Source organism: Anastrepha ludens, chromosome 6 (genome assembly GCF_028408465.1).
Source record: "Anastrepha ludens isolate Willacy chromosome 6, idAnaLude1.1, whole genome shotgun sequence".
NCBI lineage: Eukaryota > Metazoa > Arthropoda > Insecta > Diptera > Tephritidae > Anastrepha > Anastrepha ludens.
In genome coordinates, this window is record NC_071502.1 from 45,283,273 (window position 1) to 45,309,405 (window position 26,133).

At 36.3% G+C, this 26,133-nt stretch overlaps 2 protein-coding genes across 6 annotated transcripts in view; one reads left to right on the forward strand and one right to left on the reverse strand.

Moving 5' to 3' along the window:
* LOC128865723 (protein qui-1) overlaps positions 1-26,133 on the forward strand; it is a 317,735-nt gene that overhangs the window by 71,159 nt on the left and 220,443 nt on the right. The window lies entirely within an intron of this gene.
* LOC128867030 (uncharacterized) lies at positions 10,687-11,124 on the reverse strand. Its single transcript, XM_054108121.1, has one exon. The coding sequence runs from the start codon at positions 11,122-11,124 to the stop codon at positions 10,687-10,689; it is 438 nt and encodes a 145-aa protein (XP_053964096.1).

Genomic DNA, 26,133 nt, shown 5'->3' on the forward strand with positions numbered 1-26,133 from the left:
TAGCGAACATAGCGCATCTAAAACTAACGAAGCTTTTCTCTTTTATTAACGATACCGGATGGTTTGAAAAGGGACCCATAGGGTACGGATAAGATCCAGTGGTGTCACAATGGACCTTCGAAAGGTCTAAGTGTGTCTTTGTGACAGCCACCCCACCTACCTACATACATATAAGACAAACAAAGGATTTTCATCAAAATTATTTCAAGCCTGCCATTTTCTTGCTGAAAAAAATTCCAAACATATGTTTATTTCTTAAGCTGTATTTTAATCCATTATCTTGTTTGTTGGTATTGATGCGCATAAATAATGCGATTTTTACGTGACACTCGTAACAACTTTTTTGGGAGAAAGTCACGTAACTTCGGTAATGGTACGTAACTGAAATTTATGCAATATTAATGTGCATTAGCTGTCAATTATGTAAAATTCAATTATTTATGTGAATTTTTAATCGAAACCGCTGTTTCAATTTTCCTAATTACCATATGAAACTCTGACTTTTCTAATGAAAGCGCGAAACTTGAGTCTTCTCTCTATGCATTATGCAATACCAGAAGAACCCGAAGGTCTTTCACACACGTGCTAGAACTAAACACGCAACGCTAAGTAAAGGTTATTTCCCACGTAAAATATTTAAATATTCACACATCCAAATCATTATAAATCTGTCTCTAAAATATCGCAAATATTACACTCAAGATAAGTGAATTTATACAAAATTCAATTGAAATAAAAGCAAATACATTTGAGAGCTGAAAAGAGAAAAAGCGGGCGATAAGATGCAAGGTAAAATAAATGTGATTATATACTATAGGATGTATTTACAATACATACACAGCATATATATTCCATGTATATCCGGAATGCACAAACATAAAAGGCTAAAAGGGTTGGTGGAATCTGAAGTAGCGAAAGCTTGCTGGCAAATTTTATACCAGATCGGCAAAAACATTTCCATGCTTGCATAATATGTATGTATGAATACGTATACCTGTGTGTGTACGTACGTACACTCATGAGCAAGAAAATTTTTTTGTGACATCAGTTTGATCAGTTTTGGCTATTTCGCTTTTGTTTATTTAGTAACTTTTTTGAAGTGAAACTTCTTTAGGCGCGTCGGGGGCCCCAAGGCAGATTGAAAATAGGCGAGTGAAACGGTAAGTTCGGAGCGTTACCGAAATCCGTCAAATGGGCGGGGCCAAGGAGCAGCTGCTCCTTCCCACTCTCGCCTATTCGCTCTCTCTGTCGCTCTCTCGCATCGCAAGCATTGAAGTAGACTGGCGACATGCAGGCAACCGACAATCGACAACCGACAACGGGTATTATAGATAGCCATAGCCCGTGTCAATGAGTGCTGTGTGTGAGTATCAGATAAAGCGCCGATTGAATGTGTGTAAGCGGGAAAGCAATAAGAAACTGCTGTGAAGTAAATAGATGGTAGGTATGGAGGAGACGAAGCGATACAATGAGTGCGTTTGCCAAACGAGTGACGATAGTTGAAGTAGAAGGTTGTAAAATGACATTTCAACTGTTTCGGTGATCAAAGCAAATTGATTAACGCGCCAAAAGTAGGCAAAAAATACCATTGGAAGTGCAAAGAAATGTCAGCGTCAAGTGCAACACTGCACCCAAGTGTCAAATTTGAAGCTAATAAGGACAAAAATAAATAGTACAAATTTATGTGGAGCGATATAGAAAAAAAAATATGAAAACCTGAATTTAACACGAGGGAGGGGGGAGAGATCTAAACCGGGGCTCCCATGCATGGAACAACCAACTTAGAAGTTTCACTTCTACCGTGCGTGAGTCTGACAGACCCTAGTTTTTTTTCATCGTCTCCCAAGCTAAAACCAACGCTATAAACAAGGCAGAAAAAACTAATAAGACTAATGGACTTGCGTCCGGCAACCCTTACAATTTTTGTTCATAGTTTAGCAGCGATCAAGGTACAGGCCTCAATGCGCATCATTTCAAGATGTGTTAAAGAATGCAGAAAGTCGATCTCGCTTATCCTACAGCACTTTGTTGGGTCCCTGCCACTCTCTAATGGAGCGAAATGAAAGAGCGGATGAGTGTTCAAGGAAAGCCGCTGAGCTTGACCTTCAGCGATCAGGAATAACATCGACTGGCATAAGCATTCCTCTAAATGAGCTGTACACTGTCCTTGACTTGCGCGTAATCGCGAAAACCAATAGAAAATGGTATCTGACTATTAACTGCGGGGTCTCCAAAGCGCTTTGGCCAAAATTGCATTTTAAAAGAGCAAAATGCCTGGGTTACTGTACTATTGGTACCCTCGACAGTAGAATGAGTGCACCTCATAATGACTTCTGCAGAAGTTCTGAAGATGTAGAAAAAACTGAGAGATTGTCACGCACTTCAAAGAAGCCATGCCAAGTATCTTCGCGATTATTTCTTTGAAGACTGGGTCGTTTGCAAAATGTCTCACTAGAAGGACTATTCATCTTCTTAAATAGATCTAAGTGGCTTAAGTAACTATGTTAAGGGATGAAAATCAAATGCAGGTATCACTATGGGCCTTAGGGCCATCGAGTTTCTTGTATTAGACAAGCAACCTAGCTAACCTGATCCAACCTAACTTCTTTCACAAAAGTTAAACTCAGTACACGTCACTTAAATAATTTATACAATAAAACTCATTTTTTCCAAACTTTTGTAAAAAAAATATGAAAATTCTGAAAATAATTGTCAAGATTTCTAATTTCTTGATCAGCATTTTTATAAAAAAATATTTTTTTGGTTTTGTAGCCCATTCAATTTTAATAGCCATTTTTTCCATATAACAAATTTTCGAACGTGGAACCTCGGACATGGAAGCAAATGGTTAGCATCTTTGGCGAAATTTTTTTCAAAATTCTACTGTATGGTATTTTCTAGCAATTTGCAACTTTTACTTTATTATACTAAAACTTTAATGAGAAATTTATATTTTAACTGAAATATAATAAAAAATAAAATGTATAATTTTATTTAACAGAGCACCTGCTATTAGCCAAAAATGCAAAAACAGGAATTAATAATTTCCCTTCAGGGAAAAGAATAGGAATATTTTTACACAGGAAATAAAAATAAAAACAAACCCCTTTCTTTTGCTATATTACAACTTGTATGAAGGTCCGATCAATAATACGATTGTTACCACCCCAAAAGGCAAATCAAACTGTCGCTTTCAGTTAATGTATTCGATTCTTGACAAGTAAGTGGGCGTTTGCGGATCCACAGATGGGACAGCGTTGGAAATATGCCTTGCTTAAAACATACTTTCAGCAAAAACGTACCTTTTGGGCAATACACACTCATTTTGTAAATCAGTTTGCAATATTTCCCAAATTTGCTTGAAGATTTTGAACAGCAAAAATCTGTCAATGGATCCCGGCATTTTGATAATTGTCGTAAATTTTTTGGCAAATCTCTTTATTTGTAGGTGTGAGTGTTATAGGACTAAACTGAAATTTTCTGAAAAAAAATTTATAATTTTGAGATTTATTCAATTTTGAGAATTTTTTATTATGGAGCCTTTTCAAGTAAAATACCCTCGGTTGTTTTAATATTTTTATAGTCTTATTTAATTATACTCCTGAAATTTTTGTTGTATATTATTTTTCCAATTTTTTCTTGTTACAAAGTTTTGGGGAAAAAATCGAATTCTAATTTTGGGAAAAACAAAAATTTTGCTTTTGTTCGCTGTATATATTTAAATATAACTCAAAAAATTAATGGAATCCTACCCTGAAACTTTCAGGGATTACTGGGTATGATCCCAGCTATTAATAAAAGAATAAGAAAATAAGAAGAATCTGAGTCTAGAAAAAGAAAATTGTTTCAGCAAGAATTTTCAACAGAAAAATTGAATTTTTTAAAAACAATTTTTTTAAGTATTGTAGATTTTAATATAATATAATATTAATAATAATAATATTGGTTGGACTTAAAAAAACTTTGCAACAAAATTAACAACATTCAAATAAATCTCAAAATTATAAAATTCAAATAAAGCAATTTTCAGAAAAGTCGGCAACATTGTTCAAAATAATTGGATCACTTGACGTGGAATATTGTAGCTCAGTGTCAAATTAATAGACGCTTAGAACCACCCTGTCTTTTCCTCGTACAAATATGTACTCGTATACTTGGATTTGTATGAGTGCCGTGTGTTCATAAAAATGCAATTGCATGCCAAGCGCGGAAAATGTCAGCCAAATTGTCGGCGCCAACGATACATAAAAATGCTTAGATAACATTTTATGCACTTGCCAACGCACTCAAATTTACCATCAGACCAAAGGAGAAGACATGAAAAAATGCTGAGGGAAGTAAACAAGAAAAATATAATAAAATTGCAAGCCCTCAAAACATTTCCACTTGCTTTCTGCGCTTCTACTCTTCTTTTTGCAAAATTATTTATACTAAATTTCAGCGACTTCTACGGGCATACTAAGTTGCGCATACCTTCTACATTTTTTTATATTTGCGTTTGTAAATAATTTTTATTTGTGTTCTTGTTTTTTTGAAACATTCACTGCATTTCGTTTTGTTTCATTTTTCGTTAGAAAAACATGTGCACTTTCCCAAGGACATTTTTGTAGACTGCTCGTTTACATTTCTTTGTCGCCTCGTACGTGGCTACACCTTTGCACTCTTTTTTATGTTTTTTCTTTTGATTTTGTTATTCTTTAAGTTCAAAAACATTCAACCACATATGTGCTTAGTTGTGGGTGTTGTTGTAGTTAAATATATGTATGTATGTGGAAGAGGGTGCTTGTGAGTGGTTTTCAGTAAATAAATGGAGTTGAAATGGAATAAAACAAGCTGTATTATTGAATTTCTTGCCTGTACGCCATTAATCACAGAGAGATATTCTGTAGCATACGTAAAAGACAATTGTGATAAAAATTTACTTCTTCTTCTTTTTGATAGACGCTATAACCGTTTACGCGATTTAAGTCGAGCTGATCCCAGGGGAAGGATATTTTAGGTGCAGCGCACAACCAGATATCCCGAGCTATTTCGCCTTCTCATAATAGTGCCCCCCTAAACGGGCTTTCGTAAGCTACCCGGAGTGTACTTGAACAAAGTCCGGAAGTTCTGAGTTGCTTGAACCGAATGCACAAGAATCGTCCTGGCGACTCCTAGGTGAATGACAGTCTGAGAGTTACCTCATTTGTATCGACATCTATACAAGAAATTATACAAATTTATTCGCGGATGTATATTTGGAAATTGGTAATTCCTAACGAAAAGTCTGTGCAACTATTGAGATGCATGCAGACTATTTCTCTAAAATTAAATGCACATTGATTGCCCACTATTATTGCACATTAAAAAAAAGTATGCGTTGTACGTCATAAACGTCACACTTTCATTATGTTAATAAAATTTTTTAATAAAAATATCTAAAATCAAATCTATAGAGAAAACACTTTCGAATATTTAAAAAAAACTCGCATCAAAATATATTAAAATCTGTATGAGTTATCATGCTGATCATGCCGGAAAAAGTAGTTTCGAGGAAAATGAGTTTAAAGTTTGAGGTACAGGAGTGCGGGAACCGCTCTCTACCTGGTTAGTGAGCAGTAGAAACTTACTTACGAAATATCGATTGATTCGATCATCGAAATAATATTTTGAAAATTCTAGACGTATGTAACCCCTTAAGCTATCCAGCAAAATATAATATCCAAGAATAACGTATGTAATTAAAGGAATTTATTTGTAAAAAAAACTAGAATGTTTCAATAGAGCTATAGCAAAAACAAAACACCCTTTACATGTATACCGCATATTCACTGCTGGCTTGGCAAGCGCTTAATATGCATGTATTTATGTAGCTGTATGCTGCAATCAAATTTCATATTTCAAATAACTATTTTTGTGTGAATATTAGATTCACCTTTCTCTCTAAACACTCGAGTATTAAGGACCAAAAAGAGCAGTAAATATTAGGTAAACTTCAGCTGTCTTTGATGAATGTAAGTTAACCTTAAGCAATTCAAATATCCTTACACATTTACGAGTTCAGTTGGTATACCTTTCGCAATTTTATGCACGTTTGTATATGCGCCTCCGAAATTTATCTTTGTATTTGTTATAAGCAAATAATGCCCATTGCATTTTACATAGAAGAACGTTGAAAATTTGATTTGAATTTACGCAACTTGCAAATTGGCAATAAGTGGCTTGGCCCGCCCTGCACTATTGAATTACACTCTGTCACTCGGTTCTTTTATCTGTATTTTTATTTTCGTCTTTGCCTTTGTCTTAAATACGCAATAATTCAAACCATTTTTTCATTCTTTTAAATTTTTTGGGCTTACTCCCACACGCCGCTAAATGGCTCTATGTGGCACGACGAAGAATTGTTCACCAAATTGCGCATCCAACCACTCGCATTGTGGCGTGATAAATGTTGGTGTCATTTTTTATTTTTTTTTAATATTTTGTTTTTACTTTTTAGTATGTATAATATACCTCGAAGCAATGTTGGCGCCACCGCCACTTTGTTGCAAGTGAGAAGTGCAATATTTTATTTGGGTGGCCTGTTTATGGCGCAGTCAGTTGGTAAATTTGCAATTTTCGTCACATGCAACATGTTTCTTTCGACTGTTGCATTTACGTTTTTGCCTTTTTTGTTATATTTCAATTTTTTACTGACTGTTTATTATGTGAATGGCATCGCAAGTTTTCAATTAAATATTTATCAAAACTTTTATATGCACTCTTGCATTTATTTGCATGAAACTGCTAGTGATTTTCATTCCCAAAGCCAATAATTCATTTCACGGATATAAATGAGTATAGTTTTTAACCAGTTGCACTAGAATGTATTCTCAAAATACAAATTTGAACTTTTTACAGCAAATTTAACTATTATATATACACATGGCATAAAAAGTATGCGTTCACCCAATGCGATTTTCTTTACAGTGTGAAAAGTTTAAAATTATAATAATAAAATAAGTTTTTTTGTTTTTTTATTTATTAAGAAAAATTGTAACTTTTACGCAGAATTCAGCATCAATAACTTAATTAAATTTGCAATGAGATCACGTTAAATAAGAAGATAATTCTAATTGAACAGAAGATGTTTGCGTTCACTTCAAGAAGAATTAAAAGAAAAGTAATAGGATTAAATGAATTCATGAATTCAATAGCTAGTCGGATAGCCACGTATTTTTATGACGTGTAAGCGGTCAATCAAAAATAACTTTGCAGTTATTTCTAGACTTAGTGTTTCCCATTCCTCTTTTAGCATTTCTTTGCTGGCTATAGTACGCAGCCAGGTTTTCTTCTTGAGTAAGTCCCATAAGTGCTCTATGGGGCTTAGGTCTGGTGATTGTGGGGATGTATGCAGTTGTTTTGAAACATTAGAGAGGAATCACAGCTTAACAATCTCGGTCGTGTGCTTTGAGGCATTGGCCTGTTGAAAAATAAATTTTTCACTCAGTCTCAATTTAGTTGCACTCTTTCGTAAGTTTGTTTTTAAAATATTAAGATAATCATGTTTGTTCATAGTCAATTCTATAAAGTGCATTTTACTAACGCCCGAGTTTGCCATACATCTCTACGTAATGTACCTCCACCACCGTGCTTTACCGTAGGTACTAGGTTTTGCCTAACGAGTGCTGTTCCGGGTTTCCTCCACACAATCTTGCGACCTTTTATTCCAAAAATGCAGAATTTACTTTCATCTGAGAACATAACTTTGTTACCAAATTCAGGAGGCTTATGTAAGTGCTCCTTTGCAAATGAAGCGCTTTTTTGTGTGGCACTACCATGAAATCCGGCCATTTTAAGGATTTTTCGTACAATATCCGGACATATTTGCTTAGGGAACTTTTCTTCTATCTCCTATGCGATCTGGCTTGCTGTCAATCGTAGATTAATCTTCACATGGGCACTTATATTGCGCTTTTCTTTCTCCGTCAGTTTTGATGGGCGTCCCGAACGAGGCTTGGGTTCGTAGAATTTCGTTTGCTTGAAGTTGTTAATCACTCTTTGGATTGATGAGTACTGCCTGCCAACGATTTTCGCGATTACCCGAAGACTTTTACCAATTTCCAGCAACTAACGATGATCTTTCTTTCGCTTATCTTTCTTTCGTTTTTTATTCATTGTTTACCAAATATCTTTCTCTGATCTGCTGTAACTTGCTTCTTAACCACGACTACTACTCAAATGGTAAAAAAATAAAAACTAACTTTAAAAGCGTATTTTTCATGCAAAAGACTATTCGAAGTGAAGTGAACGCACACTTTTAAAGCTGAACTCATTTGACTACCGCTACTTTAATCCCGTTATCTCACAAATACGCAGATGAAATTCCGCGAATTTTCTCGCATGCACTCTTCGAATGCACGCCTCCAATATGAATAAAACGAAATTCCTGATCATTTTTAAACTCATAAATTTTTCCAACTTAGATTTTAAATCAGGGGCTGAACGCAGACTTTTTATGCCATGTGTATATATATTTGTATAATAATTTTATTGGCAGAGCTCCTCTTACTATTTGTAGCGTGTAGACATTACCACCAAGCTACACATACAAATAGGAGGAGGAACTCGGCCAAATGCCTAATAGAGGTATACGCGCTAATTATATTATATATAATATATCTATATATCTGGAACGAATTGGCTTCAAATTTAAATGGAAATTAAAAGCTTAATATTTTTTATAGTTAAATCAGTTGAATTTATGTACACTGGCTCAATAAAGAACTCGGACACCCAAGAGATATGGTTTTAAATAAAAAAATATATATTAAAATGCAAATCTAATTCGTTTATGTGTCACATTTATTTTCGTTCTTCAAGCGTATTTTTCAAAACTACAGAAAACATAAACAAACTTCAACGCATTCGTACATAGAAAATAAAACATAAAAACTTAGCAAAATACGTGACAAAAAAAGTGCGTGTAGCGTAGTACACATAACAGAAGTGAAACTTTCAAGGCAGACAAAGAAAGAGAGAGAGACCCGACAACGAATGAGAGAGAGAGAGAGACCCGACAGAGAATGAGAGAGAGAGAGAGAGAGAGAGAGAGAGAGAAAGAATATATATCTAAATAAATTCACAACATTTGCAGAGAATAAAAATAGACAAAATTTACAAAAATCGGAGAAGGGTCGACGGTGCAGAAAAACGCCGGACACAAACCGTGGCAACAACGCGCACTACTCAGAGCGTTTATCACCCGCACAAACGCAGCGATTCCAGGACAGCAGCAACGGCACAAATTACCGCAAGGCAATACCAACAAATCCGACGCCGGAATGGATAGCACTTTATAGTACGCACAAGCACAAGCCAGGAAACGGAAATAAGCGCCAAAAAGTAGGCACCAAAGAAAAAAAAAAACGCCAAAAACTTGTGACCAAAGAATGCCCCAAACAATAGGTACCAAGGAAATATAACACCAAAAATTAGGCACCAAAAATATATTTCCTACAAGTTTGCACCAACAAACAAGCGCCAAAAAGTAGACAGTGTTATTTCTCACTAGAAATTAGCAACCACAAGGAAAAACTGAGGCAAAATAGCCTAAATTGTATTTAAGATATATATAAGGTATAGCTCTCTCTCGCCTTTTCCTCTACGTTATATAGGGTGGGCCATGTAAAATTTGCTTTTCGAATCAGCTATAAAAAAAAAAAAAATAATCAATATTTTTTCAAACTTTTTTTTTATTTTGAAGATTGAACATTGTCATTTATGAATAAAAAATAATATCGTTCTAGTGACTGCCACGACTGGCTTTACAGTAGGCCATTCGATCAACCCAATTTTTAAGCACATTTTCGATTGTTTGGGCTCCAATTTCATGAATGGCAACTTCGATTTCGTGTTTGAAAGCATCAATCGTCTCTGGATGGTTCGCATAGCATTTGTCCTTAACGCCTCCTCACAAAAAATAGTCCAACGGGCTTAAATCACAGCTCCTAGGCGGCCAATTGATATCGGAATTCAAAGCGGTAGCCAGAAGTTCGAGTGTAACTTTGGCAGTGTGACAAGTTGCACCGTCCTGTTGAAACCAAATGTCGTCCATGTCATCCTCTTCAATTTTTGGAAACAACTCGCTGAGCATGTCACGGTAACGCTAGCCATTTACTGTAACCGCGGCTCCTCGCTCATTTTCAAAAAAAATGGCCCGATGATGCCGCCAGACCAAAAACCGCACCAAACAGTGACTCGTTGTGGATGCATTTGCTTCTCTACAGTACCGTGTGGATTTTCTGAGCCCCAAATCGGACAATTTTGCTTATTGACGTAGCCACCGATGTGAAAATCAGAAAAGAAGAAGAGACTCACCTCTTTGGAAATAGGTTTTCAATATTTCCCAATTTTGTTCAAGCGTATAGCGTCCCATTTCTTAAAGTAAAATTAACAAGTAAATTATGAACACATTTGACATGCCATTTGTGTTACCATTCTCAAAAAAATAGGTGGTTCAAAAAGCAAACGCTATATGGCCCACCCTGTACCTTATTTCTCTCTCGCGGAACGAAAATGCCCAAAACGTTGCATGGCCTTGAAATTTTCCTCTCCATTCTCGATCGTCCATCGATGCCTAAGAAGTTTCTCTTCAAAAATAACTCGGAAATTTATATAAAATAGAATTAGGCGAATATAATAATATTTAAGATAAAAGCAATATAATTAATATTTAGTCGGCAAGCCTGTATTTTTTCTCTCAGCATTCAGTATTTTTGGCTTGGTTTCGACCAGCTTCTTGCATGTTAAAGGATCTCTTTTCCCCCAATCTTCTTTGATAGCATCTCCTAAGTCTTTCTTGTTTCTAATAACATACTTTTTCAATTGGTTTTCCAAATGAGCCCAGAAACGTTCAATTACATTGATATGTTTCGATTGTAGAAGTGTTTCATGTACTTTAGGGCAGTTGAACATCAGCCATAGACGGACCTGCTGCTTCGGATCGTTGTCTTGATAGTACTGGAAATTGTCCTTAACTCCCAACTTTTCAACACTTTGGACCAAATTTTCTTTCGTAATTGTTACATATTGTTTGGGGTTCATATTGCCTTTAATGAAGCACAAATTTGTAGTACCAGCAGCGGATATACAACCCCACACCATTACCGACCCACCGCCATGTCGGACGTAGGTTTTATTTCAGCAACTCTTCATTAGGTCTGCTCTTTTCATATGATTGTCCATCTGGCCTAAATATGTTAAACTTGCTTTCGTCTGCAAATGAAACGTGCTTGCAGAACTTGAAATCTTTGTTCCCATAACGTTTTGCGAATTTTATTCTATTGAGTCGGTTAATCGTGCTGATGAAAGGTTTTTTTCGTGCAACTCTTCCTCTATAATTATTCTTCTGTTGCGATTTTAGGAGCGCTCAAATTTTGATTTTTCTCAATTTGTTGCACTATCCACCATTCATCTGCATCCGAAAACAGTTTGGTGATCCCGATTGCTTCCTATTTTCTAAGGATTTTGTTTCTTAGAAACGTTTCATCCCGTCGCATACAGTCGATCTATCCACTATTCTGCGATTTCTTGGCGATTTTACCCTTTTAATGATGACTAATAATTACATTTCTGATTTCAATTAAGCTTTGCCCACGCTGTCTACCCAAGTTTATAATTTGGATTTTTATTCAACAAAACGCGTCTGAATTTTTATTACGTTTGGTTCTTTCTTTGCACTGTTCTATCCAGAGCAAATTAAACGTAAGATTAATAATGCTAGATGTCCGACTTAATTTTTTAAACCAATTTTGCGAATGCTACATGATAAATTTTTTATAAAAGAGTATAAATAGATTTTTAAATTATTATTACTATTTCAAAATCTTATTTGAATACCCAATAGAAAAATATAAAAGTAAAAATATTTAGCTTTTATTTCTTACAAAAATTTTGAATTTGAAGCTGCATGCTATGTATGATCGAGTCCTTTATTGAGCCACTGAATCTGGAAAATAGTATTTGAAATAATTTTTTACAAGCTTGCTACCCAAAAATAAAAGTTGCTTGAGCTGCTTCTAATTTCAAGGATTTATGCTAAGGCTGCTTAAATATCCATTTATTGTATTATTATTCCATTTTTTTTTATTTCAGTACAAACGAAAGCAAATTTGTCAGCGATTTTAAAACAATTTGGTTATTCGCTCGACTAGAAACCATATTTCATTCAATTTTTCTTTAATCTTTTAAGCGCTCCTATATGTGGCTTCTGTGGCCTATAGCTGAAATATGTACGTACATACACATATATATCATACCTATACATATGCATCCAACCATGCAAATGTGCCAAATGGTGAATGAAAATGTTGAGCTGTGGCTCAAGTTTCCTAGAATTTGAATATTCGTAAGCAGCTGGCATTCTACAACATTTTGGCAGTTTGCTGTTGAAAATTCAAAAGAATAGAAATGAAAAAAAAAAAAAATCAACAAAATACAAATGCTTATTTGTTGTCAAGTTTCTGTGACTGTAAAAGAAATCGCAATTAAAACGAGATGAAATCCCAATTATAAGTTCAATTGAATACTTAACTGATGCGCATTTGACTCAGTACTTTTATTAATCATGCAGAAATGTGCGTAGCATGGGAATGGAAATGCTTTCATTCTCAGTATTTCGAAGAAGCAAGTTAGTAGAAATTTTAAAACATCAGTTTATGTGTATACGAGGCATTCTCCAGTGTATATCAAACTGGATGTAACTGCGTTTGTGTTGACTATAGCCTCAGAATGGCTGAATCGATTCTGATGAAATTTTATTGAACCAATGTGAGTACTATATGTCGTTGAATGGTTATGAGCAGGGAAAACCAAAAATTGCATTTTTCCCCCTCAATTGATCAGACAGAAATTGCAGATGGGAAATTTTCTGCAAAATAACGTACACTTGTGCTTACATAATTAAGTCACCTCATGCTTTTACAATACTTTTACATTACCATTTACTGTTACTTCCGAACATGTGTTTATACGGAAGAAAATTCTCAACATCGTATGCGGAAAAAATGCTTAAAAATTAATGCAGGTTTTTAATTTTTGCTAAATTAAGCGCGCTATAAAACTGCATACCATGAAAAATTTTAGATATTCGGAGAAAAGTTGACAATTTTATGAACATTATCGCATTTTTGTAAAAAATTAACTAGAAAAATTTGGCTGAAAAATATTTCGAAAATCCCAATAAGAAATGATTCGATTTTTATGAGGTTTGCATTTCGACCTCTGAAAAGAAGAAGTGACTTCATTATGTGAGCACAAATGCATGTCTTCAAGCGCAATTTTGTGCAATTTGTGCTGTATGTTAAATACAATTTTGGCAAATAAAAGTATGGCAATTTGAATGAGATTGTTCGGGTAATAGTCACTTGCGCTTGGACCACATGGTAATGGTCATGGTAATGGTTGCACGGGTTAGGCTAAGGCATTTGTGCACTGCGACGAGATTATTCTATTGTGTGCCCCTAAGTGTTTAGTATTGCGAGGAATCGAACCAGCTCCTTAGGAGGTGCAAGCCCAGAATTCTGTGTCTTCTGTGACCTAATGATTCACAGCTGTGGATTAAGTGTGCTATGGGCTCCTCTCCATCCCAGCAGTACCTGCATAAACCAGTGCTAGGTATTATAGTGAAATGTTTATTTCGGGCAAAGTGGCATATAAGTGCTCCACAGCGTAATCTGAGGCCATTTTTGTCTAGGGTTAGAGCAGATTTTGATCTGTTGGTATTAAAGTTCAGCAACTTTTTGGGGTGGTTAGGGCCATTTTTGTCGTTTCAATATTCCTTGCTTTTTATTTGGGTTTATTTATTTATTTTTCTTGCTTTAGGGTGTTTTTGCTAAAGCCGAAAATGAAGTTGGTGCAATAAATGACCCTTCTGCTCCTTATTTGGCATAAAAGTCTGTCTTCTTCTCGTTCCCTTCGTGTCCCAAGTCGGGGAAACTTGATTCGCCAGTTTGTTGAGTGCTTGTTACACTCTATAAGGACTTTTGAATTGAACCTAGCTATTTAAGGCTTTGAGGGCTAATTGACTGATTGACTGCCCGAAAGTATTTTATTTTTTACTTTTTCGGACCCTCTTTTGGATACGATTTCCACTGTTTCCACTATGGCGAAAAGCTCCGCTTGAACAATTGTGATATCTAGCTCAATGTTAATGATTTGAGTGCTCTAGGCCTCACTATTCCTGCACCTTCCTCCTGAAGCGTTTTAGATCCGCCTTTATATATGTATGCACCATATGCCTTATGTCCTCAACCTTCTGTGTTTTTTGTTTTTGCAAATTTTGAGCATTTTATTGTACTTTCAATCCAACATATACGGGTTTTACCACTACAAAGTGGATAGGGAGTTACCCCATATAAATAACGAAGCCAAGTAACTTCTCTAGCTCATGGCCATATACGAGTATACGGGAAGTTATTTTTTTTATGACAGTGTGAATGTCAGTATGAATGTCATTATCGTGTGAACTTCATCTTCTTCTTAATTGGCGCGATAACCGCTTACTCGATTTTGGCAGAGCTTAACAAAGCGTGCCAGTCGTTTCTTTCTCGTGCTAGCCGGTGCCAGTTGGAAACACCAAGTGAAGCCAAGTCGTGGAGAAGGACTGATCTTCCCAACGCAGAGGGCCCTTTCTCTTCCTCTGCAACCAACAGTTGGTACAGTATCGAATACTCTTAGAGTCGGAGCGTTGGTATGCATTCGGATCATTCGCTGGATCATTATTCGCTGCGCTATGTCTACGTCGTAAAGCTCATACAGCTCATCGTTCCATCGCCTGCGATATCCGCCGTTGCCAACGTGTAAAGGTCCAAAAATCTTACGCAGAATCTTTCTCTCAAACACTCCAAGCATCGCTTCATCGGATGTTGTCATCGTCCAAGCTTCTGCGCCATACGTTAGGACGGGCATGATGAGAGACGTTAGAGTATTAGTTTTGTTCGTCGAAAGAGGACTTTACTGCTCAATTGCCTACTTAGTCCAAAGTAGCACTTTTTGGCAAGGGAGATTCTACGTTGGATTTCCAGGCTGACATTGTTATCTGTGTTAATGCTGGTTCCTAAATAAACGAAGACTTTTACAACCTCGAAATTATAACTGTCTACAGTGACGTGGGTGCCGATACGCGAGTGCGCCGACTGTTTGTTTGATGACAGGAGGTACTTCGTTTTGTCCTCGTTCACCACCAGACCCATTCGCTTTGCCTCTTTGTCCAGTTTGGATAAGGCAGAACTAACAGCGCGGTTGTTAAGGCCGATGATGTCAATATCATCGGCATACGCCAGCAATTGTACGCTCTTATAAAAAATTGTGCCTGAGCGATTAAGTTCTGCGGCTCGCACGATGCTCTCCAACATCAGGTTAAAGAAGTCACACGACAGGGAGTCACCCTGTCTGAAGCCTCGTTTGGTATCAAACGGCTCGGAGAGGTCCTTCCCAATTCTGACGGCGCTGCTGATGTTGAGCAACGTCATCTTACATAGCCGTATTAGTTTTGCGGGGATACCAAATTCAGACATCGCGGCATACAGGTAACTCCTTTCCGTACTGTCGAATGCAGCTTTGAAATCGACGAAAAGATGGTGTGTATCGTTTCTTCTTTCGCGGGTTTTTCCAAGATTTGGCATATTGTAAATATTCGGTCGATTGGCGACTTTCCAGGTCTAAAGCTACACTGATAAGGTCCAATCAGTTGGTTGACGGTGGGCTGCAGCTTTTCACGCAATACGCTCGCTAGAACCTTATAGGCGATATTTTGAAGACTAATCCCGCGGTAATTGGCACAGATTGCAGGATCGCCCATCTTATGAATTGGGCAGAGTAGACTTAAATTCCAATCGGTAGGCATGCTTTCATCCGACCATACTTTGCATAGAAGCTGATGCATGCACCTTACCAGCTCCTCGCCGCCATGTTTGAATAGCTCAGCCGGCAGTCCGTCGGCGCCCGCGGCTTTGTTGTTCTTTAGCCGCTTTATCGCTATTCTCACATCACATGACCAAGTTCCACTCCCCGACCAATCTTGTGAACTACGATCGAAAATGGCGGACGTCCAAAGATGAAAACCCGTTTTTTGACCTTTTCTTTAATTTAAAGGTTCGAAAAAAATGCTAAAATTTTTTTTCCCCGAATGATTGTAGTTCACACGTGATTCAAATAATGGATCAAAACTTAAAATGGCAAAAACAAAAAAAAAATACTTTTTTCGTTTCCGTTTTACACGCTTTTAAAGAAACCCCCAAACTCATTTCAGGTGAAGGCCTTAAAGTTTCAATGGATTAAATCTTCCAAAAATTATTCTAAGTACTATACTCACACAACATGAGATTAATATGGGCATCAGGAGAAAGAGAATGTAATTTAGTATACTTTACGACATCGCTCTGTTTGCGAAAAAAAAACTGAATTTCTACTTAAAAATTAGTTAAATTTGCGTGATCTTTTCGTACTTTAGAAGTAGACTCACCATTGCTTGAAGACAGGTGACAGCTAATATAAATAACTTTTTTCTTGTTCAATGTCTGCAGTGGGCATGGAATTCGTTATCATAAGTAAACTTATGTATGTATTAAGTTTTAATAAAATTCAAAAGTAAAATATTAATCTCCATTTCAAGGAACACTTGAATAAAAAACAAACACTTTTGAGTACTGCTGATTCTCTGAATATATTCCATTTAATCGTCATCTTAACTACACAAGCCCAGTTCGGTTTGCTTTATTTATATTTACTGACTTAGTGAAGGATAAACCGCCTTAATGAAAGTGACCTTATTTTGAGAAACCAAGTTAACAGTCGAAATCATAGAAGAGCTCTCACAGTGCATGCATCTGTCCATACATACATAAATATTCTCATACGTATGGACAAGCATTAGGATAGCCGTCAAAAGAGCGGCAGCATATAAATGAAACAAACATCGTCGTGGTTGAGTGATAAATAAAAGCCTCTATCACCATTTGGATATTTTGTGCAAAAGTTGTTAGCTCATAGCAAATGTCCGACCGCCTCGTCGATTGCTTAGTTGACTAACTGGCGTGCTGCTACTTGAGTGCCATTAAAATGGAAATAATGCAGCAAAATGAGTGGGAGTAATGCACTTGCACTTACTATAAATTTTGGAGGTCAAAGTGCAAAGTAAATATTTCCGAAAAAAGTTAAAAAAAAATTACGAAAAAGCTAAAAGCTGGTCAGCCGAACTTGCAGAACGAATAGCGCGGAGAAAACAGAAAGGCATTACGAAATTGAAAATTCACTTGCGCTGGTTGCCACGCACACATACACACACGCATACAAGGTACTTACTTGTATGCAACTCGGCGTGCAAAGGTTGAAGAGTGTTTGTCAAAAGATAAAAAAATGCACAAAATCGCAAGTATCTTTTTTAATGTGCAAACAGTGGCACAGAGAATTTGAATCACGACCCACGACCAAGCATTTACTATCAAATTTTTAAAAGCCAGTCTGAGCATAACAAAGCACGACGGTTTGAAATGTTTCTAGTTTTTACAGCTTGGTCATTTGGGTATATAGCTGTGTTCCCCATATGTAGTAGCAGAGCGAAATATCGCAAAGTTTTATTTATTGGTTTCATTTTATTTTATTTTATTATTAATATAACTCCATCCACTACAAACACTAGATAATTCCAAGTTGGAAACCAAAATATAAATTAAAAAAAAATCCAACAAAATTTCAAATTATTTTTTTTTTTAATTCTGAGTATGCAGTTTTATAGCCCCTTGACTTTTGTTATAAAAAAAAATGCACGTTTGAGGTAAGTCTAAAATTGCGTTAGTTTTTGTCATAGTTTTTGGCTGACGACCTTTTGCATTTTCTCCAGTTTTTATTATTTTTTTTTTTCATTATTAAAGATCCTTATTAATTTTTTCGAAGCGTTATATAATTTCACCTAGTACAATATTCAGCCGAAGTAAGCTGGCTGCTGTACCCCTGATTTTTTAGTCGCTGTTTGTGAGCTATGCAAATTATTTCGTTGTTTCAGTCACAATTGGTATACCAAGATAACGAAGGCGTGTTCATATAGTATGGCCTCTTCACTATACTCCGCAGGATGTTTTTTCCAGACGTTGAATTAAGGTGGTGTAGCGCATGACTAGCACATACCCTCAGCATTTGTACCAGCTTTCGAAACATTTCTGGAACTCTATTTTCGGTATATCCAACAGAGCCGTCTTCAGTTATGCCATTACTGCCTTTCGAATGCTTTTCCCGTAGTGGCTTTTTTAATCAATCATACGCAAAAATAAATTGCAAAGAGCCATCTCAGTTCAATTCGATGGCTGTTTTATGGTGTTCGTCTAGTTCTTTGTCAAAAATTCACGAATAATAATGACACTGTGCGACGGCGCGTTATCATGGTGCAGAATTTTTCCCCCAGAAGAATTGCTTGCCTACAAATATTTTCTTATTTGACGAAATGCTTCACGTAAACGTCTCATTACGCCCAAATAATAGAATTTTTAACTTAGAAATCATGTCTTTGGCGATATGTTTTTTTTTTTTTTTTTGAAGTGAAAACTTCTTTAGAATCGTTGGGAGTGATTTGAGACTCGATGAAACGAAAAAGCGACACTATTCTCCGTCTCCTCTTTATGCGGCCAAGAGTGGGGGAGGCTACGAAACGTTATATGTTGATATACGTAAATGTGTGAGGCTGCGTACTGCTGAGCCACGCGAGTATAGTGAGTATTGTAGTATGTAAAAAACAACAATTGACGCAGTATTTCAAAGATATGTTGACAACATCGAAACCAAAGCATTTGTATCATATTTTAGCTATCATAAGCCACTCGTATCATTTGTTGGAATTGAAAACATTGAGGATGAATAATAATAAAATGAAAAAAATAAAATATGAACTTTATAGCAATATTATAATGAACCTATAATTATCCCGCTCCTAATGCTGCTTTCGTCTCATTCTCTCTCAGTTTGTTTTACGGAAGGTTTCACTTCTATCGCGTCCAACCTTAGACTGATATTTTTTTTTTTTTTTTTTTTTTTTTTTTGTTTTTTGCTTTATTTGTTGGGACAACTAGCAAGTACAGCACTCAGACAACATTAAGGCCATTGTACTGCAATCGAATTTTCTTTAAATCTACCCGACCTTCGAAGAAATCTGTGTAAATCTTGTGGTGCCAAGGAGTCAGGTCGCCAAGGAGTCAGGTCGAGTCAGTGGTCGCTTCTTAACACATCAGTGTCAAAGACCTTAAGCCTGATTCGAACAAAGGCAGACGCACAGAAAGTGGACCGCCGTCTCATCCTCCTCTTCACAAGCTGGGCAGAGTACACTGTCTGAGATGTCTCCCTCTTCTGTGTTTCGCTCACAGAAAGTGGTCCGTCATCAGTCCAACCAGCTGCCTACAGTCCGCTCTGCTTAAAGGCAGTAAGATTTGCAACAGTCGTTCGGACACAGCAGGTAACATCAGTTTAGTCCATCTGCAGCCTCTCTTAGCCTGCCAAGCTCACTTGTGGGTTGTATTAACACATTTTCTAACCATGGCTTTGATTGGTGCAGAAGGGAGTAGCAGAAGAGGCTCCGAGCCAAAGAAGTTGGCCTCAGAGCTAAGGAGTCAGCGGTCTCGTTACCCGCGATACCCACGTGTATCGGCACCCATGTTAGCATCAGGCTATTATGTCTACCGACATAGTTCAGCCTGGATTTACAGGACTCGACTACTCTTGAAGTGATCGGAAGGCTGTCTAACGCCATGAGGGCAGCTTGGCTGTCACTGCAGACACGTATAGTTTTGCCTTTCCATCTGTTTTCCACAACTAAGATCATTACTTCTTGAACAGAAGAGATCTTCGCTTGAAACACCGATGCATGCATTCCAAGAGCAAAGTGCTATTTTGTCCCGTTCGGTTCTGGAGCCATCCGTGAAAATGCGAAAACAGTATTTGCCGAGCTCACTTTTAGAGTTTGACCACAATTGAGCCTCTGGCAGCACCACACTGTATCCGGCGATATTCTTTTTTGCATGAAATTTGGCTTTGAGACCAACTTTGCGGCAACACTGCGTGACTTTTTAATAAATTACGATGGGCTCACTTTGTGGAATTAGCTATCACAAGTTTACAGGGTTTCAAACATGAACCATACATTTGGCCCACATGTTTTCACAGCAATTGGGAAATTTGTTGGTTTTAGTTTTTCCTTTTTTTAGAGCGATTTTTGGGACTAGCTAAGAGTGAGTAGGTAGTGATAAGGATGAACTTAAGTTTGATATAATTGTCAACATATGTCAGTTAGAGGCCTATTATAACAAATGAAACTTATTTGCTTCAAAAATGAAATATATTGCAAAAATAAAAGATGAAATGAACATAATTGCCTAGTCTAATTTTTTTTATTTTATTTAACTTTTTTTAACTCAAAAGTTTAAATTATTCGAACAATTAGCTTAAATTTGATAGTTTAAGCTAACAGCTTGCTTCCCGTTGAAAACCAAATACCCTTCGTTGTGGGCCTCGCTATTTTAATTTGCGTAATAAATATTTTACTGCTTTTAAAACGCAAAAGTATGCAGAAAGCTTATATTTTATACACAATAGACAAGCACGCAAGTATGTGTAATAGCAATAAATGTGTACGTGTGTGTGTGTGTAGTAGCAACCTTGCAAGCAATATAACAACACATTGTTGCCAATCATGCGGTATTTTAACCAGCTGCTATTTCGTCATTACCTTTCCCTTAAAAAAGCAAAATAACGGCAATGAAGGGGAGACAAAGGCGAGAGAAAACGGACGTGTGATGAATAAAGGCTTTTAATTATTGTAAATATTCGCAAAAATGTCTAGTGATGAAATTACGTTTATTTACATGCGTTCGTAGATACACCTGACACATACCCAGCAGAAATTATGATACTCATTTGACTAAACGAGTCATTTTCTATACTCCGTTTACATTGCATACCCTAAGGGGCGAGTAATCCAAAAGTTATCTTACTCTTACAAGCTTAACGAGAGAAAACGGACAATTACAGACTACACCTGAATCCTTTTCACAGAGCTTTAAGAGACTACTATCTTAATCAGGATGGGATTTTTCAAAGCGGAATGCCGGTCTGATTTAACATTTCTAACACCTTAGTGATGTATCGACGTTTGGTCTCACTGAGCGTACTTTATTTTCGACCACCACTCAATCCGAATAGAACAGCTTAAATTCCATATTGAATTAGACTCATAAACAGCACAAACTTTTTGCCCAGCTGCTCTAACTGCCCCTGCTCACTTAGTGTCGTAGCGATACTCAAGAATTTACATAGCGATGTGGAAATTTTTTAAGTAGTTGAGCTAATATGGAATGAATTTAATTTACTCAATGTACTTCAATGTATTTTCAGTTTTTATTTATTTCATTTTCCAACTTCAAGCCTACATGTTAAAGTCGTATGTTCGTCTTTGTTATATTTATTTATAAAAGTATGAAATGAATTTTTTTAATAGTATGTAATTTATTGTAAATATAGTGTATTAACTAAAAACCATTACCATACTACAGACATCACTGAGAAATAGTTCGTGAATCCTCATATAAAAGTATCCGTAAAACGTTGAAAAATTTACACAAAATACACACAACACAAAAACAGCGGTGCAAAGGAGCGGTATAAAAGTATTTTTTGATGGTAGCATAAGTAGCATTTTAGGAGATACGTGCATCAGAAAATATATCAGGAATTTTTCATTTAAAAGGCGCGCGTTACACCTACATTCTGTCAAAAATATACCGGCATTTTTTCGATAAAACGCAAAATAATTGTTTAATCATCAAAATTTATTTTGTCGCCTTCAAAATAGGCTCCATTCAAAGCAATGCCCATATGCCGACATAACGATTTGTCCAGTCATCATAGCACCTTTTAAACGCGTTTGAAGAGATCTTCTTCAGCTCCTTCAGCTGATTCTCCTTAATGGCCTCTATCGACGCCAAGTGGCGTTCGCGTAGTGGCAGTTTAAGTTTTGGGAAAAGGAAAAAGTCACAGCGGGCTTTATACGGTGAAGACGGTGGTTGTTCGATGATATTTGTCAAGTTTTTGGTCAAAAAAGAATTCACAATTTGAGCCTTGTGAGACGGTGCGTTATTATGGTGCAAGATCCATGAGACTTCTTTCCACAAATTGGGCCGTTTCTCTCTCAAACGTCGCATAACTTCCAAATAATATTCTTTATTTACCGTGGAACCATTTGGAACGAGTTTCGAGTGCACAACACCATGATAATCAAAGAAAACGAGTAGCATAACTTTCTCATTTGACCGACCTTGACGTGGTTTTTTTGGGTTTCGGCTCATGTGGATAGCGCGATTAAGCCACATCAGCCGTCTGCGCTCCATAAACGTTGGGTCCAAATTCACTTGCTCAAGCATGTTTTCAGCCGCCTTCTTCTGATGAATTTTGTGAAAGAAATTCAACTTTCTTGGAACGAGTTGAGCAGCCACGCGTCTCGTGCCAAATTCGATGGTGTAAAACGTTGCGAATTGATTCGAGAGACACGAGCTACTTCCCTTAAACTTAAATGATAGTTCTCCAGCACCATTTCCTTGACTTTGTCGACGTTTTCATCCATTGAAGATGTTGGTGGGCGACCAGATAGGGGCAAATCTTCCACCAGTTCTTGTGTCTCTGCAAAAGCCTTATACCACTCGTAGACCCATGTTTTTGATAGTGCCACTCACCATAGGCTTTCTGCAATATTTTCAACGATTGGGCAAACGAAATCCCGTTCAAAACACGAAATATAACACAAATTCTTTGTTCGATAGTTTTATCCATAGTGAAAATGGCAGAGTACAATTGAGGTTGACTGATATAGTTAAATGCCAAAAACAAACTAATTGACAGATCACGCTCAAACTCTGCGACACTATAAAGGACAGTTGTACCAATATTCTAGCAAAAAAAAATTTAGTCATATGTGGGTGCATCCACTTGAGATCATGCAATGCTAAATTTATGTTACAACTTTTTCAGTAACTTTTTATAAAATTAAAGTTTACTGTATATCAAACACCTTACAATTGTAAATCAAAGTTCCAAACCTTGAACAAAAATTTCGAAAATTTACCAAATTTCATAAAACTGGTATTGGATCCTTTGCAAATTCCTGGGTATGCAACTGTTTAGCGCAACCAATTTTAGTTACCAAAAAGTTCCGGTTTAGAGACAGATGTGTGTTGAAAGTATTTTATATGCAAGAAAATCTCAACACCCTCCAACGAACACTTTTTTACACTTTACCTTGAATTTATTATCATATAAAAGTGCATAAGATATTTCCTAAGGTTCTGAGGAAAAAGTTAAAAACTTTGATGACAATTTTTTTGAGATTTGTTAAATGTTTTTGAATTTCGTACAAAGTTTGTAACTTAGATTTATGTGGTTTTAGTCATACAATTAATTTTATTTTTATAAAAAAATGTACGAAAAATGTTAAGCATGAAAAATATTGCAAATATTGCAAAGATTTAAAGTGACTTAATTATGTAAGCACAAGTGTACTTGCACACATGTTTATGTATAGTAAAGCGTGGCTAAATTTCAAGGGCCGATGTTGAATGTGAACCACACCTAAACGTCAACGACACCATTGGACTTCTTTCCTTGGGGCTATTTGAAAGAAACTATGTACGTTGATAAGCCAGCAACAACTTAAAAGCTTAAGGATGAGATAATTCGGCACATTAACGGCATAGAACCTCAATTATGCCTCAGCGTCATCGAAAATTTGGACCATCGGATGGAGGTCTGCCGCCGAGGCCGCGGCGCCCATTTGGCCGATATTTTGTTTTATACGTAATTGAGCCATACCAATATTAACATAATAAAGAGAAATGACAATAATTTTCTAAAAAAATTCTATTTTATTCAAAATCAACCCCGACCCTTGCAACTTAACTACCCTTTATAAGTAAAGCTCAAATAAATATATTTAAGCGAAAATCTTTTTTTTTATAATTTCACGCACTTTTTCACTACAATACACTTCATAACGGATTTCAGCCGCCGCTCTAAAGGAAAGCAAAAAACCATTGTTGCTCTTTCAGAATGCCAGTTTAATTAATTTAATTGGAAAAAAAGATTCCTTAGTGGCTTGGAGAAATAATTTATGTATGTGTGCGTGTGTGTGTCTTTTTTTTCGTTTTTGTTTGTTTAATTAAACGCCCTGCATTATCATATGAAAATTAATTTGTTTAAAAAGGCATGACATTATGCATGACTGATGCCTATCGGGCGCAAAATCCCTAATTGAATGAGCCGGTCATTAAAAATGAGTTAATAGCGCAATCAAGCGCAAGTTTATTTGCAAATATGGGGCGTGGGATATTATGAAACCATATTAATAATGGCCATAAATAAAACTTTTTTGTGTAGCGATATAAATATATTTGCATGAAATTATAATTGCAATGGTTAGTAGTTTGTTTGTGGGTACTTCATGGGTATTTTGTGGATAATTAAAGTGGATTATATTCGATTTAATGAAAATGGGTGGCACATTTATACTATAAGTAGGTGTACTAGCAATGTCAAACTAATAAATTAGATGTAAAGATGTCGGCCGTCGCGATGGGCATAATTCTACAAATAAAATATACTCTGCAATATTCCACGCTAAGTATCAGGCCAGCAGAACTTTGTTCAGAGTCTTGTGCGTTTGCCGTTGGAATGTGCACTGAGTGCATTATATGTAAAGCGCAGGTGTAGAGGTTTGGCAATTGTCTGTGGAAGCACACATTTTTCTATTATTAGAAGATATTCAAATATCATATTTTTTGATAAATACAGATTTTTAAAGTCAAACTCCCATTTTTCAAATTCAATAAGAATCATAAGAATGCTGGTTTATTCGTACATATATCTTGGAAAATGTTTACTTTAAATTAAACGAGCGATTTCGGCTAAACCGGGCGCTGACAACAAATTGATCGAATTACAGAGAAGTATCAGGGTATTGTATCTTTGCCAATATGAAGATTGATACAGTTATCTTAGCTTGTTTCTTTGTTCCCACTGACTTTTCTAAAAACAAAATTTACGCAAACTAGCAGTGAGTCATACATTGTGGCACTATGATTCAACTTGGAACTCCAGGTGATGATGAGAAGTGAGACTAATTATAATACAAGCCCTACAGCTATCAATTCGTACCCCTACAATTTCCTCTCATACACACCCCCTTGCAAAAACTTTAAACACGCAATTACTTTTTGAAGTGAAAACTTCTTTAGAATCGTTGGGAGTGATTTGAGACTCGATGAAACGAAAAAGCGACACTAAAAAGAGACATACATATAGATTTTATAGTATATAGCCTGCGAGATAATGAGATAGAACACAGTTACACAGCGTTCCCTATTCTCCGTCTCCTCTTTGTGCGGTGCTTCGTAGTGTCCCCACTCTTGGCTACGAAGCGTTATATGTTGATATACGTAAATGTGTGTGCCTGCGTATTACGGAGCCACGGTGAGCGAGAAGGCATTATGTATACCTATACTACACTACCTAATACTTGCTTAGACCAAGCGTCCTACGAATGTTTGTGTGTATGTTAGTACATCTGTGTAATATACGCGTTACGACGCTCATAATAGCAACCGCGTGTGCTGTATTGCGTCCGTATTTTTATATTCCTAAATATTTTCATTTTTAAATATTTACAGAAAGGTGTCGTGAATATCGACAGAAAAAAAAAAACAAAAAGAAAAAAAAACTAAAACACGATCAAAAACGACAATTGACTCGGTATTTCAAAGACATGTTGACAACATCGAAACCAAAGCATTTGTATCATATTTTAGCTATCATAAGCCACTCGTATCATTTGTTGAAATATAAATAATAATAAAATGAAGAAAATAAAATATGAACTTTATAGCAATATTATAATGAACCTATAATTATCCCGCTCCTAATGCTGCTTTCGTCTCATTCTCTCTCAGTTCGCTTTACGGAAGGTTTCACTTCTATCGCGTCTAACCGTTAGACTGGTATTTTTTTTTATAAAGATAGAGTTGATATTGCAACAAAAACCACATCGCGCAAAATTTCAAATTTTGTACAAAAATCTTCAAAATTTTAACA

Excerpts from the sequence above, each read along its gene's own strand:
- LOC128867030 (XM_054108121.1), bottom strand. The coding sequence starts at position 11,124 with ATGGTGTGGGGTTGTATATCCGCTGCTGGTACTACAAATTTGTGCTTC.